We start from the raw sequence: 14,900 nt of genomic DNA on the forward strand, positions 1-14,900 counted from the left end.
AAATATGAGATTGGAGTGGCGTTAAATAAAATACAGTATAATAGAATACAGAATATACATATGAGATGAGTAAAGGAGTATGTAGACATTATTTAAACATTATTAAAGTGACTAGTGTTCCATTATTAAAGTGACTAGTGTTCCATTATTAAAGTGACCAGGGATTCCAAGTCTATGTAGACTACCATTCAAAAGTTCGGGGTCACTTAGAAATGTTCATTAAAATAACATCAAATTGATCAGAAATACAGTGTAGACATTGTTAATGTTGTAAATGACTATTGTAGCTGGAAACGGCTGATTTAAAAAAAAATATATATATATATATCTACATAGGCGTACAGAGGCCCATTATCAGCAACCATCACTCCTGTGTTCCAATGGCACGTTGTGTTAGCTAATCCAAGTTTATCATTTTAAAAGGCTAATTGATCATTAGAAAACCCTTTTGCAATTATGTTAGCACAGCTGAAAACTGTTGTGCTGGTTCTGATTAGCGCAAACTGGCTCTAACCAGAATAGAAAGAGGAGTGGGAGGCCCTGGTGCACAACTGAGCAAGAGGACAAGTACATTAGAGTGTCTAGTTTGAGAAACAGGCACCTCACAAGTCCTCAACTGGCAGCTTCATTAAATAGTACCTGCAAAACACCAGTCTCAACATCAACAGTGAAGAGGCGACTCTGAGATGCTGGCATTCTAGGCAGAGTTGCAAAGAAAAAGCCATATCTCAGACTGGCCAATAAAAATAAAAGATTAAGATGGGCAAAAGAACACAGACACTGGATAGAGGAACTCTGCCTAGAAGTCCAGCATTCCGGAGTCGCCTCTTCACTGTTGACGTTGAGACTGGTGTTTTTTGGGTACTATTTAATGAAGCTGCCAGTTTTGAGGACTTGTGAGGTGCCTGTTTCTCAAACTAAACACTCTAAGGTACTTGTCCTCTTGCTCAGTTGTGCAACGGGGCCTCCCACTCTTCTTTCTATTCTGGTTAGAGACAGTTTGCCCTGTTCTGTGAAGGGAGTAGTACACAGCGTTGTACGAGATCTTCAGTTTCTTGGCAATTTCTCGCATGGAATAGCCTTCATTTCTCAGAATAAGAATAGACTGACGAGTTTCAGAATAAAGTTCTTTGTTTCTGGCCACGCAGTCATGTGTGAACAGGGAGTACAGGAGGGGTCTGAGCACGCACCCTTGTGGGGCCCCTGTGTTGAGGATCATCGAAGTGGAGTTGTTGTTTCCTACTTTCATCACCTGTGGGCGGCCCATCAGGAAGTCCAGGACTCAGTTGCATAGGGCGGGGTTCAGACCCAGGCCCCCGAGCTTAGTGATGAGCTTGGAGGATACTATGGTATGAATGCTGAGCTATAGTCAATGAAAAGCATTCTTATATCGGTATTCCTCTTGTCCAGATGGCATAGGGCAGTGTGCAATGCGATGGAGATTGCATCATCTGTGGATCTATTGGGGCTGTAAGCAAATCGAAGTGGGTCTAGGGTGTCATGTGAGGTAGAGGTGATATGATCCTTTACTAGCATTTCATGATGACAGACGTGAGTGCTACGGGCGATAGTCATTTAGTTACCTTTGCTTTCTTGGGTACAGGAACAATGGTGGTCATCTTGAAGCAAGTGGGGACAGCAGACTGAGATAGGGAGAGATTGAATATGTCCGTAAACACTCCAACCTGCTGGTCTGCGCATGCTCTGAAGACGCGGCTAGTGTTGCCGTCTGAGCCGGCAGCCTTGCGAGGGTTAACACGGTTAAATGTCTTACTCACGTTGGCCGAGGCGAAGGAGAGCCCACAGTCCTTGGTGGCGGGCCGCATTGGTGGCACTGTGTTATCCTCAAAGCGGGCGAAGAAGTTGTTTAGCTTGTCCGGAAGCAATACGTCGGTGTCCGCGATGTGGCTGGTTTTGCCTTTGTAGTCCGTGATTGTCTGTAGACCCTGCAACATACGTCTCTGTTCTGAGCCGTTGAATTGCGACTCCACTTTGTCTCTGTACTGACGTTTTGCCTGTTTGTTTGCTTTACGAAGGGAATAACTACACTGTTTGTATTCGGCCATATTCCCAGTCACCTTGCCATGGTTAAATGCGGTGGTTCGCTCTTTCAGTTTTTCTTGAATGCTGCCATCTATCCACGGTTTCTGGTTTGTTAGGTTTTAATAGTCACAGTGGGTACAACATATCCTATACACTTCCTGATGAACTCAGTCACCGTATCCGTGTATTTGTGTATTTTTAGATGTTCTCAGAGTCTACCCGGAACATATCCAAGTCCGCGTGATCAAAAAAATCTTGAAGCATGGATTCGGATTGGTCAGACCAGCGTTGAATAGACCTTAGCACGGGTACTTCCTATTTGAATTTCTTCCTATAGGAAGGGAGGAGCAAAATGGAGTTGTGATCGGATTTGCTAAAGGGAAGGCAGGGGAGGGCCTTGTAGGCATTTCAAAAAGTTGAGTAATAGTGGTCCAATGTTTTTCCAGAGCGAACACTACAGTCAATGTGTTGGTAGAACTTCGGTAGCGTTGTCCTCAAATTTGATTTGTTAAAATCCACAGCTACAATAAATGCGTCTTCAGGATATGTGGTCTTCAGGATATGTGGTTTCCAGTTTGCATAAAGTCCAGTGTAGTTCTTTGAGGGCCGTCGTTGTATCGGCTTGAGGGGGAATATACACGCCTGTGACTATAACCGAAGAGAATTCTCTTTTGAGGTAATGCAGTCTGCATTTGATTGTGAGGTATTCTAGGTAGGGTGAACAAAAGGACTTAAGTTGCTTTGTTATCACAATCACACCATGAGTAGTTAATCATGAAACATACACCCCCGACTTTCTTCTTCCCGGAGAATTCTTTATTCCTGTCTGCTCGTTATACTGAGAACCCAGCTGGCTGTATGAAACAGTATGTTACAATCCCTGATGTCTCTCTGGAAGGAGATCCTCGCCCCTAGCTTGTCTACTTTATTATCCAGAGACTGAACATTACCGAGTAATATATTCGGAAGCGGTGGATGGTGTGCATGCCTTCTGAGTCGGACAAGAGGTCCACTCCAAATACGTTTTCTACGCCGGTGGTGTTTTGGAGCAGCCTCTGGAATAAGTTAAATTGCCTTGGGGGGTACGAACAAAGGATCCAATTCGGGAAAGTCGTATTCATGGTCGTAATACTGGTGAATTACCTCCGCCCTGATAACTAAAAGTTATTTCCGGACTGTATGTAATAACAAAATTTTTTTTTTGGGGGGGGGGGGCTAATAATGTACAAAAATAACACACAAAAAAACAAAATACTGCAAAGTTGCTTAGGACCTAGAAGCAGAGCTGCCATATCTGTCGGCGCCATCTTGCCATTCCCCACCAAAGTAATAATACAGTAATACAATTAAGTGATAACGTCCGAGAAGCCGGTGTTTGGCAAACCGTCCCAATAAATCCTACAAACACCGGCATCGAGGGCATTATCACTTAATTAGCGTTATTATGGTGTTATAGTGTGGTGGGTAGACTGACTTGGCCTTCAGAGTCTCTCCCTGGTTGTACCCCCTAAGCTCTGGGTCCTCAGCACATGGCTGGGCTTGTAGGCCGAGCTGATCAGCAGAGTCAACACCTGGATCACAGGACAGGAGAGGATAACGGGTTACTAACATATTCAAATAAAGATTGACATATTTTAATTAAAAACATTATTTTGATGAATTTATTCATACTATTTCATCCTTCCACAAGATCTAGTCCCAAGGCAAATCTAGGGTTGCTACTCAAGCCGGCTGGTCGTTCGTTCTATCGGTTCGGTTGCCAGAGGTGCGACCCAGTCGTTCGTTCTAAATGTTCCATTGCCATACTGGCTGGCAACTTTCTTATCCCTTCCTTGCTAGCTAGCCAACTACGGCTAGGTCACGTCAAAAAGTACAGCAAGAATAACAGCAAAGTAGCTGCATTTGCATTTGTTTAAGCTGTTTTCTAGTGACATTTATTTGGATACATCCATAACAATGAGTTAATGAGGCTGATTTCGCCTGGCATTGAAAATGTGCTCACTCGTCAGGACACTGTTGTTAAGAGGACCTAGCCAACAACACAGCTCACACAATTTCTTCAAATTGAAGCTGGAAAGACTGCAAACTAGCAGCAGTTAGTTTTGTTTTACCTTTTTTCAACTGACATTTCTTTGTATATATCCACAAAAATGATGCCAGCTGATTCATGAATTCAACTGGCTGAGAAACGCTGCCTGCCTGTCTGTCTCGTCCCGACACGTTCATTACTATGGGACTGCTGGAGATCGAATATGAATATTGAAACAATGTTGCAAATGTCGGATAGACAAACAGCAAGGTTTGTACAAATCTACGCTGTTGAAAACTAAATGTTAGTCTAAAAGAAATGTGAGATAATGTCTAGATGCTTTTTATAGTGGAGATCAAAATTATAAATTGCCTGGCTGGGCTGATGAGACAGTGGATTGCGCAGTCAGATGGAACAGAGTAAATAGGTATTTTAACGTCAAAAGATTTAGCCGGTGGTAACTTGTGGAATAGACACCTGCTGGAATGTGCTTTTAACCAGTCAGCATTCAGGATTAGACCTACTCGTTGTATAATTACTGTTTAGATTATACTATTTATTGTACAGTATTGTGATAAAATGAGAAACCATACACAATTTATTTCTGTATGCTGTAGATTTGGTCTGTTCTAGGTCACTATGTATGCACCATAATGCCACTATATACAGTGCATGGCAAAGTATTCATTCCCCTTGGCGTTTTTCCTATTTTGTTGCATTACAACCTGTCATTTAAATTGATTTTTATTTGGATTACATGTAATGGACATCCACAAAATAGTCCAAATTGGTGAAGTGAAAAAATAAATAATAACTTGTTTGAAAAAAATATATGTTTTACGGAAAAGTGGTGCATGCATATGTATGCACCACTTTTGCTATGAAGCCCCTAAATAAGATCTGTTGTAACCAATTACCTTTAGAAGTCACATAATTGGTTAAATAAAGTCCACCTGTGTGCAATCTAAGTGTCACATGATCTGTCACATGATCTCAGATTATATACACCTGTTCTGAAAGGCCCGAGAGTCTGCAACACCACTAAGCAAGGGGCACCACCAAGCAAGCGGCACCATAAAGACCAAGGAGCTCTCCAAACAGGTCAGGGACAAAGTTGTGGAGAAGTACAGATCAGGGTTGGGTTATAAAAAAATACCCAAAACTTTGAACATCCCACGGAGCACCATTAAATCCATTATAAAAATAATTGAAACAATATGGCACCACAACAAACCTGCCAAGAGAGGGCCGCCCACTAAAACTCATGGACCAGGCAAGGAGGGCATTAATCAGAGAGGCAACAAAGAGACCAAAGATAACCCTGAAGGAGCTGCAAAGCTCACAGCATAGATTGGAGTATCTGTCCATAGGACCACTTTAAGCCGTACACTCCACAGAGCTGGGCTTTACGGAAGAGTGTCCAGAAAAAAGCCATTGCTTAAAGAAAAAAATACGCAAACACATTTGGTGTTTGCCAAAAGGCATGTGGGAGACTCCCCAAACATATGGAAGAAGGTACTCTGGGCAGATGAAACAAAAATTAAGCTTTTTGGCCATCAATGAAAATGCTATGTCTGGCGCAAACACAACACCTAACATCACCCCGAGAAAACCATCCCCACAGTGAAGCATGGTGGTGGCAGCATCATGCTGTGGGGATGTTTTTCATCGGCAGGGACGGCGAAACTGCTCAGAATTGAAGGAATGATGGCTGGCGCTAAATACAGGGAAATTCTTGAGGGAAACCTGTTTTCAGTCTGCCAGAGATTTGAGACTGGGACAGAGGTTCACCTTCCAGCAGGACAAGACCCTAAGCATACTGCTAAAGCAACACTCAAGTGGTTTAAGGGGAAACATTTAAATGTCTTGGAATGGCCTAGTCAATCCAATTGAGAATCTGTGGTATGACTTGAAGATTGCTGTACACCAGCGGAACCCATCCAACTTGAAGGAGCTGGAGCAGTTTTGCCTTGAAGAATGGGCAAGAATCCCAGTGTCTAGATTTGCAGCTGTAATTGCTGCAAAAGGTGGCAATTATGCACGCTCAAGTTTTCAGTTTTCTTGTCTTATTTCTTGTTTGTTTCACAATAAAAAATATTTTGCATCTTCAAAGTGGTAGGCATGTTGTTTATATCAAATGATACAAACCCCCCAAAAATCTATTTTAATTCCAGGTTGTAAGGCAACAAAATAAGAAAAATACCAAGGGGGGTGAATACTTTCGCAAGCCACTGTATGGTAGTAGTCGAGTGACACAGGATATACACTCTCTGCTGCATAAACATCATACTGGAAGAGATGCTCCCTACCACATTGGTGTCTGACAGACAGTAATGGATCAGATTCTGCTCTGGACCATGTTGTGGTGTGAAGGTACAAAGGGAAGAGTTACCGGGCCACTGTGGGGATTGCCCGTACAGCTGACCAGGTGGCTGAGTTCTGCAGGAAGACGTGTGTGAGGCTGGAGTGCTGCCCCAACCTGATCGCACCTCACATGGTGCTGGAACACTGCTCGGAGAACTGCTCCCTTCTCACCAAGACCAAATACAGTACGTGATACCAAACACGCACACACGCATACATACAGTACCAGTCAAAAGTTTGGACACACCTAGGGTTTTTCTTTATTTTTACTATTTTCGACATTGTAGAATAATAGTGAAGACATAAAAGCTATGAACTAACACATATGGAATCATGTAGTAACCAAAAAAAGTGTTAAACAAATCAAAATATATTTTTTAGGTTCTTCAAAGTAGCCACCCTTTGCATTGATGACAGCTTTGGACACTCTTGGCATTCTGTCAACCAGCTTCAACTGGAATGCTTTTCCAACAGTCTTGAAGGAGTTCCCACATATGCTGAGCACTTGTTGGCTGCTTTTCCTTCACTCTGCGGTCCAACTCTTCCCAAACCAGGTCATCTGATGCAGCACTCCATCACTCTCCTTCTTGGTCAAATAGCCCTTACACAGCCTGGAGGTGTGTTGGGTTATTGTTACACTAAGCGCAAACCAGGTGGGATGGTGTATCACTGCAGAATGCTGTGGTAGCCATGCTGGTTAAGTGTGCCTTGAATTCTAAATAAATCAGCGACAGTGTCACCAGCAAAGCACCATCACACCTCCTCCTCCATGCTTCACGGTAAGAACCACACATGCAGAGATCATCTGTTCACCTATTCTGCGTCTCACAAAGACACAGCGGTTTCAACCAGAAATGTAAAATGTGGACTCATCAGACCAAATGACAGATTTCCACTGGTCTAATGTCCATTGCTTGTGTTTCTTGGCCCAAGCAAGTCTATTCTTATTGTTGGTGTCCTCTAGTAGTGGTTTCTTTGCAGCAGTTTGACCATGAAGGCCTGATTCACATAGTCTCCTGTGAACAGTTGATGTTGAGATGTGTCTGTTACTTGAACTCTGTGAAGCATTTATTTGGGCTGCAATTTCTGAGGTGCAGTTAACTCTAATGAACTTATCCTCTGAAGCAGAGGTAACTCTGCGTCTTCCTTTCCTCTGGCGGTCCTCATGAGAGCGAGTTTCATCATAGTGCTTGATGGTTTTTGCGACTGCTTTTAAAACTTTTAAAGTTCTTGAAATGTTCCGTATTGACTGACCTTCATGTCTTAAAGTAATGATGGACTGTCGTTTCTCTTTGCTTATTTGAGCTGTTCTTGCCATAATATGGACCAAATAGGGATATCTTCTGTATACCACCCCTACCTCGTCACAACACAACTAATTGGCTCAAACTGATTAAAGAGGAAAGAAACTCAACATATTAACTTTTAACAAGGCACACCGATTAATTGAAATGCATTCCAGGTGACTACCTCATGAAGCTGTTTGAGAGAATGCCAAGAGTGTGAAAAGCTGTCATCAAGGCAAAGGGTGGCTACTTTGAAGAATCTTAAATATAAAATCTATTTTGATTTGTTTAACACTTTTTTTGGTTACTAAATAGTTTCCTTGGTGTATGTCTATGTGCTCTATAGCTCATTACTATGGTAAGCAGAAGACCAAGCGAATCAGCCTTCCCCTTGGCGGTTACAACAACCTGGAGAGCAGCACCAAGCAGGGGAGCAGGAGGAAGAAGAGAAAGCCCCTATTTGTCCACAAGAAGAAACACCTGTCTACCTCTGTAGACAGCACCCCTGCTGGCTCCCCACTGGTACTGCACATTCTTACATCATTCATTTCCTTCAACTGCCATTAACTTAGTCATCACAGAGAAGCCGGAAGAGTTGCCCCTAACCATTGGTCCTGGGTCAGATGTTATCTAACGGTTAAGGTTAGGATCTGGGGTAGGTTGCAGAGAAATCTGATTCTAGATCTGATGTTACGGGGAACTTTTATATGGAAGGAGCCAGTAATCAAACTAATCATAACTGTCCACATTTCTTCCACCCCAGGCTAGTGGAGAAGAGGAGGACCTGGATGAGGACTACTCTCTGAGTGAGGAGGACTCAGGCTCAGAGCCGCAGGATGACTATGAGGTATCAGAGAGGAAGTCCCAGCCCCCCTCTCCCTCCCCCTGTCCCACCCCTACAGAACCTCGCCCCCGGAACAGACCCTGTCGCCAGCGCAGGAAACCCGCCCGCTCACCCTCCTACTCAGACGATGAGAACGGGCCCACCTTACCTAAGGTAGTGCTGGTTACATAATTATGCACACAAATACACACACACACACACACACACACTGATCCTGGAACTATATATGTGTAACATCCCCTTTGTGTGTGTTCTGTCTCAGAGTGGGCGGGTGGAGGTGCAGGAGAAGCTGCATCTGGACAGCAGTCCACTGGGCTGGAGCATCACTGATGTGACCCGATTCATCAGAACTACTGACTGTGCCCCGCTGGCACGCATATTCAGGGACCAGGTAGGAGTGACGCACACACCAGGAAAAATACACACACGCACAGTGTGCTAATTTTCTGAGCCATGTTGTTGTGCGTGTTGACAGGAGATAGATGGCCAGGCCCTGCTGCTGCTGAGCCTGCCCACAGTACAGGAGTGTATGGGGCTGAAGCTGGGCCCTGCCATCAAACTGTGCCACCTTATAGAGAGGGTCAAACTGACCTTTTACCAGCACTTTGCCAGCTGAGGTGTGTGTGTGTGTGTGTGTGTGTGTGTGTGTGTGTGTGTGTGTGTGTGTGTGTGTGTGTGTGTGTGTGTGTGTGTGTGTGTGTGTTTGGTCTCAAGCTCATTACTAAGCCATATCACATCCAGCGTTGTTGTAATGTACAGTATGTGCTGCTCCAGGATGGACACAGCTTATAGCCTCAGCTGTTCACCCTGGAATGTGACTGTATTCTGTATCTTTCAGGGATTTCATGTTTACAGTGCCTTCAGAAAGTATTCATACCCCTTGACTTATTATACATTTTGTTGTTACAGGCTGAATTCATAACGGATTAAATTGATTTATTTTCTCACCCATTTACAAACAATAGCCCATAATGACAAAGTGAAAACAAGTTTTTATATCTAATTTACATAAGTATTTTCACCCCTTAGTCAATGTTAGAATCAACTTTGGCAGCGATTACAGCTGTGAGTATTTCTGGGTAAGTCTCTAAGAGTTTTCCACACCTGTATTGTTCAGTATTTGTATAAAAAAATATATATATTCTTTGAGCTCTGTCAAGTTGGTTGTTGATCATTGCTAGACAGCCATTTTCAAATCTTGCCATAGGTTTTCAGGCTCATTTAAGTCAAAACTGTAACTATGCCACTCAAGAACATTTAATGTCATCTTGGTAAGCAACTCCAGTGTATACAGTTGAAGTCAGAAGTTTCCATACACCTTAGCCAAATACATTTAAACTCAGTTTTTCACAATTCCTGACATTTAATCCTAGTAACAATTCCCTGTCTTAGGTCAGTTAGGATCACCACTTTATTTTAAGAATGTGAAATGTCAGAATAATAGTAGAGAGAATGATTTATTTCAGCTTTTATTTCTTTCATCACATTCCCAGTGGGTCAGAAGTTTACATACACTCAATTAGTATTTGGTAGCATTGCCTTTAAATTGTTTAACTTGGGTCAAACGTTTTGGGTAGTCTTCCACAAGCTTCCCACAATAAGTTGGGTGAATTTTGGCCTATTCCTCCTGACAGAGCTGGTGTAACTGAGTCAGGTTTTTCAGTTCTGCCCACAAATATTCTATGAGATTGAGGTCAGGGCTTTGTGATGGCCACTCCAATACCTTGACTTTGTTGTCGTTAAGCCATTTTACCACAACTATGCTTGGAGTCATTGTCCATTTGGAAAATCCAATTGCAACCAAGCTTTAACTTCCTGACTGATGTCTTGAGATGTTGCTTCAATATATTCACATAATTTTCCTCCTTCATGGTGCTATCTTTTTTGTGAAGTGCACCAGTCCCTCCTACAGCAAAGCACCCCCACAACATGATGCTGCCACCCCCGTGCTTCACGGTTGGGATGGTGTTCTTCGGCTTGCAAGCCTCCCCCTTTTTCCTCCAAACATAACGATGGTCATTATGGCCAAACAGTTCTATTTTTGTTTCATCAGACCAGAGGACATTTCTCCAAAAAGTACGATCTTTGTCCCCATGTGCAGTTGCAAACTGTAGTCTGGCTTTTTTATGGCAGTTTTGGAGCAGGGGCTTCTTCCTTGCTGAGCGGCCTTTTAGGTTATGTCGATATAGGACTCATTTTACTGTGGATATAGATACTTTTGTACCCGTTTCCTCCAGCATCTTCACAAGGTCCTTTGCTGCTGTTCTGGGATTGATTTGCACTTTTCGCACCGCAGTACGTTCAACTCTAGGAGATATGACGGCTGCGTGGTCCCATGGTGTTTATATTTGCGTACTATTGTTTGTACAGGTGAACGTGGTACCTTCAGGCGTTTGGAAATTGCTCCCAATGAGGAACCAGACTTGTGGAGGTCTACAATGTTTTTTCTGAGGTCTTGGCTGATTTCTTTTGATTTTCCCATGATGTCAAGCAAAGAGGCACTGAGTTTGAAGGTAGGCCTTGAAATACATCCACAGGTACACCTCCAATTGACTCAAATTATGTCAATTAGCCTATCAGAAGTTTCTAAAGCCATGACATAATTTTCTAGAATTTTCCAAGCTGTTTAAAGGCACAGTCAACTTAGTGTATGTAAACTTCTGACCCACTGGAATTGTGATACAGTGAATTATAAGTGAAATAATCTGTCTGTAAACAATTGTTGGAAAAATTACTTGTCATGCACAAAGCAGATGTCCTAACCGACTAGCCAAAAGAAATTTGTGGAGTGGTTGAAATGAGTTTTTATGACTCCAACCGAAGTGTATGTAAACTTCCGACTTCAACTGTATATGGCCTTGTGTTTTAGGTTATTGTCCTGCTGAAAGGTGAATTTGTCTCCCAGTGTCTGTTGGATAGCAGACTAATCCAGGTTTTCCTCTAGGTTTTTGCCTGTGCTTAGCTCGATTCCATTTATTTGTATCCCTAAAAATACATCCTAGTCCTTGCCAATGACAAACATACCTATAACATGATGCAGCCACCACTATGCTTGAAAATATGAAGAGTGGTACTCAGTGATGTGTTGTGTTGGATTTGACCCAAGCATAACTGTCACGCCCTGGCCTTAGTTATCTTTGTTTTCTTTATTATTTTAGTTAGGTCAGGGTGTGACATGGGGGATGTTTGTGTGTTTTTGTCTCGTCTATGGTGTTTGTATTGTCTAGGGGGTGTTTGTAGAGTTCATGGGGTTGTGTTCAGTGTAGGTGTTTATGTTTAACAATAAGTCTATTGTTGCCTAGATTGGTTCTCAATTAGAGACAGCTGTCTATCGTTGTCTCTGATTGGGAGCCATATTTAGGCAGCCATAGTCATTAGGTAGGTTGTGGGTGATTGTCTATGTGTAAGTTGCCAGTGTCTGCACTTATTTGTTTGTATAGCTTCACGGTCGTCTGTTTGTTGTTTTGTTTAGTTTGTTTTAGTGTTGTTCCTCTTTCTTAAATAAATACATAATGTATTTATATCACGCTGCGCCTTGGTCCTCTCTTTCACCCGAAGACGATCGTGACAATAACGCTTTGTATTCAGAACATAAAGTTAATTTCTTTGCCAATTTTTTGCAGTTTTACTTTAGTGCCATATTGCAGACAGGGTGCATATTTTGGAGTTTATTTTTTCTGTACAGGCTTTCTTCGTTTCACACTGTCATTTAGGTTAGTATTGTGGAGTAACTACAATGTTGTTTATCCATCCTCAGTTTTCTCCTATCACAGCCATTAAACTCTGTAACTGTTTTAAAGTCACCATTGGCCTCATGGGGAAATCCCTGAGCGGTTTCCTTCCTCTTCGGCAACTGAGTTAGGAAGCACACCTGTTTCTTTGTAGTGACTGGGTGTATTGATACACCATCCAAAGTGTAATTAATAACTTCACCATGCTCAAAGGGATATTCAATGTCTGCTGTTTTTTGTTTTTTTCATCTACCAATAGGTGCCCTTCTTTGTGAGGCATTGGAAAACCTCCCTGGTTGAATATGTTTAAAATTCACTGCTCAACTGAGGGACCTTACAGATAATTGTATGTGTGGGGTACAGAGATGAGGTAATCTTTCAAATATGATGTTAAACTCTTAATTGCACACAGTGTGAGTCAATGCAACTTATTATGTGACTTGTTAAGTAAATGTGTACTCCTGAACTTATTGAGGCTTGCCATAACAAAGGGGTTGAATACTTAATGGCTCGAGACATTTCAGCATAGAATTTTACATATATATATTTTTTTATTCAAACAATTCCACTCTGACATTATGTGGTATTGTGTGTAGGCCAGTGACACATCTAAATTTAATCCATTTTCATTTTAGGCTGTAACACAACCATAATAATATATGACATTTAGCAGACTTAGTCATGCATACATTTTACGAACCCACAACCCTGGCGGTGCAAGCACCATGCTCTACCAACTGAGCCTTACAGAACCACAAAATGTGGAAAAAGTCAAGGAGTTGTGTGAATACTTTCTGAAGGCACTGTATGTGTTTGTTTACCATTTGTTTGTGTACGATCAGATACATAGTGGAGGGGAATTGAAAAGCACAAGATAATTGTATGGAGTCATGATGGAATTCTTTTTCATCCATCCATGACTGAGCTATTCAGGGTATAATGAACACCCAAGGTAAAGTATGTCAACAAAATACATCTGGATTCCTGTTTAGGTACTAGTTCACCCCTCATTGTGAAACAGTAAAAATATGAATAATGTGAATAACAAACGGCACCTATTGTGGGGAGACATTTGCACTATCACAGCTAGGTTTTTACATTGGTCTACAGGGCTATGTTATCAATTTGACTGACTTCTTGAATATAAATAGCAGCTCAGACGTTTGGGTCCGGTTTCCAACACACAGATTAAGCCTAGTCCTAGACTAAAAAGCATGTTCAATGAAGATTCTCCATTGAAAGTTGTTCTTAGTCCAGGACTAGTCTTAATCTCTGTGAAATCGGCCATTGGATTGTGATTCATTGCATTTTAAATGCATCCTATTCTCAAGGGGTTAGGCTGTTCTTAACCTTTTGTCTTTATGATGACTATGATGATTGTCACTTTAGTTGTGTGTAGTATAGTAAGTCACTCGTTCTGTGGCCATGGGGTGTACGACAGTGTTATAAGATGGTCCTGACAATTATTGACATCTCGGTTCATACAAATATTTTTATAGATTGTTGAGGACCTGTCTGTCCTCATTTTACCTCTTGTATATTGCAGCTTGATCAAAGTATAAACGTATGTTTTTACAGGTATTTCTAAAGATTAAATATAAACTATGCTCGGAAGCATTCTGTAGATGGCTTTGAGCAGGCTAAAACATGTCTTTATTGTTTTTATTTATGATCTACAAAACGAACGGTACTGAAGGCAAAGCTGAAGAAGTTTTGTTAAATGTAATATTACCTTTTTGTTAGTTCTGTATATGGTTCAGGTTGGTTTTGTTGAAAAACAAAATGTGCCATGTTTGAGACATTCCCTGTTATTTATGTGTCCGTTTTCACATTCCACATCAGCTTGGTTTTTCATTCAGGGCTGTCATTCTCGTTCACTATATCGATTACACTTGATTTTACATCCCTGTTGCTCATGTTGAAAATAAGTGTTGGTCGTTAATGTAAACTAAAGGGGTTTCTCATGAAACAATCAAAAATGTAAATGGTTATTATTGGTTTGTGGATGTTTCCAATGTGAATATGTTTACAGAATGATCATTTTTAAAAGTTATTGCTTTTGAAACTCATAAAATTATAAACTGATTTTCTTATATTTCCTGTGTTGTGTCATTTGTTTAATCCCAGGAAGCTATCTCCACTGAATGATCTCATTCATATTTAGTGAAGCTAGGGTCCACCTTTGAAAACCATTGCCTAGCAGCACTGAGAATGATAACATGAGTATATTGTATTGGCTCTCAAATGACTAGAGGGAGATGTAAGGTGGAAACAGCCTTCTGTAGCTCCAGCTGTTCTCTCCATGATTCACAATGTTAATTAAAGATCCTACTAGGTTTTATATGTCAGCCCCCCCCCCTTTTTTTTCTGAAGAGGAACAGAATAATGACATAATGACAGAACAGAGGAAGGAAGGGGAGGGAATGACACATACGTCTGTTGCCATGTAAGTTGTTTCTCTGCCCATGTTATTTGTTTGTCCATTGAATGATTGAGATATGGACATGCATGGTAAAGTGTTGCTCTGTTTGACTGTAGGGTTTCTTCTATCCATTGATGAGTGTAAGGGTTATATTGGTGCCTTAGGTTGTTATTGTTGAGGA

At 41.6% G+C, this 14,900-nt stretch overlaps 1 protein-coding gene across 5 annotated transcripts in view; it reads left to right on the forward strand.

Moving 5' to 3' along the window:
• LOC139536601 (scm-like with four MBT domains protein 1) overlaps positions 1-14,392 on the forward strand; it is a 26,399-nt gene extending 12,007 nt beyond the window's left edge. For all 5 annotated transcript variants that reach the window (XM_071337258.1, XM_071337257.1, XM_071337259.1 and 2 more), the window contains exons 17-21: positions 6,446-6,621; positions 8,069-8,244; positions 8,486-8,719; positions 8,829-8,957; positions 9,042-14,392. In XM_071337258.1, coding sequence (XP_071193359.1) covers positions 6,446-6,621; positions 8,069-8,244; positions 8,486-8,719; positions 8,829-8,957; positions 9,042-9,182 — 856 coding nt within the window. In that variant the 3' untranslated portion in view covers positions 9,183-14,392. The remainder of the gene's footprint in view (positions 1-6,445; positions 6,622-8,068; positions 8,245-8,485; positions 8,720-8,828; positions 8,958-9,041) is intronic.
• Positions 14,393-14,900: the final 508 nt, after the last annotated feature.

The sequence above is a fragment of the Salvelinus alpinus genome, chromosome 12 (assembly GCF_045679555.1).
Source record: "Salvelinus alpinus chromosome 12, SLU_Salpinus.1, whole genome shotgun sequence".
In the NCBI taxonomy this organism is placed as follows: domain Eukaryota; kingdom Metazoa; phylum Chordata; class Actinopteri; order Salmoniformes; family Salmonidae; genus Salvelinus; species Salvelinus alpinus.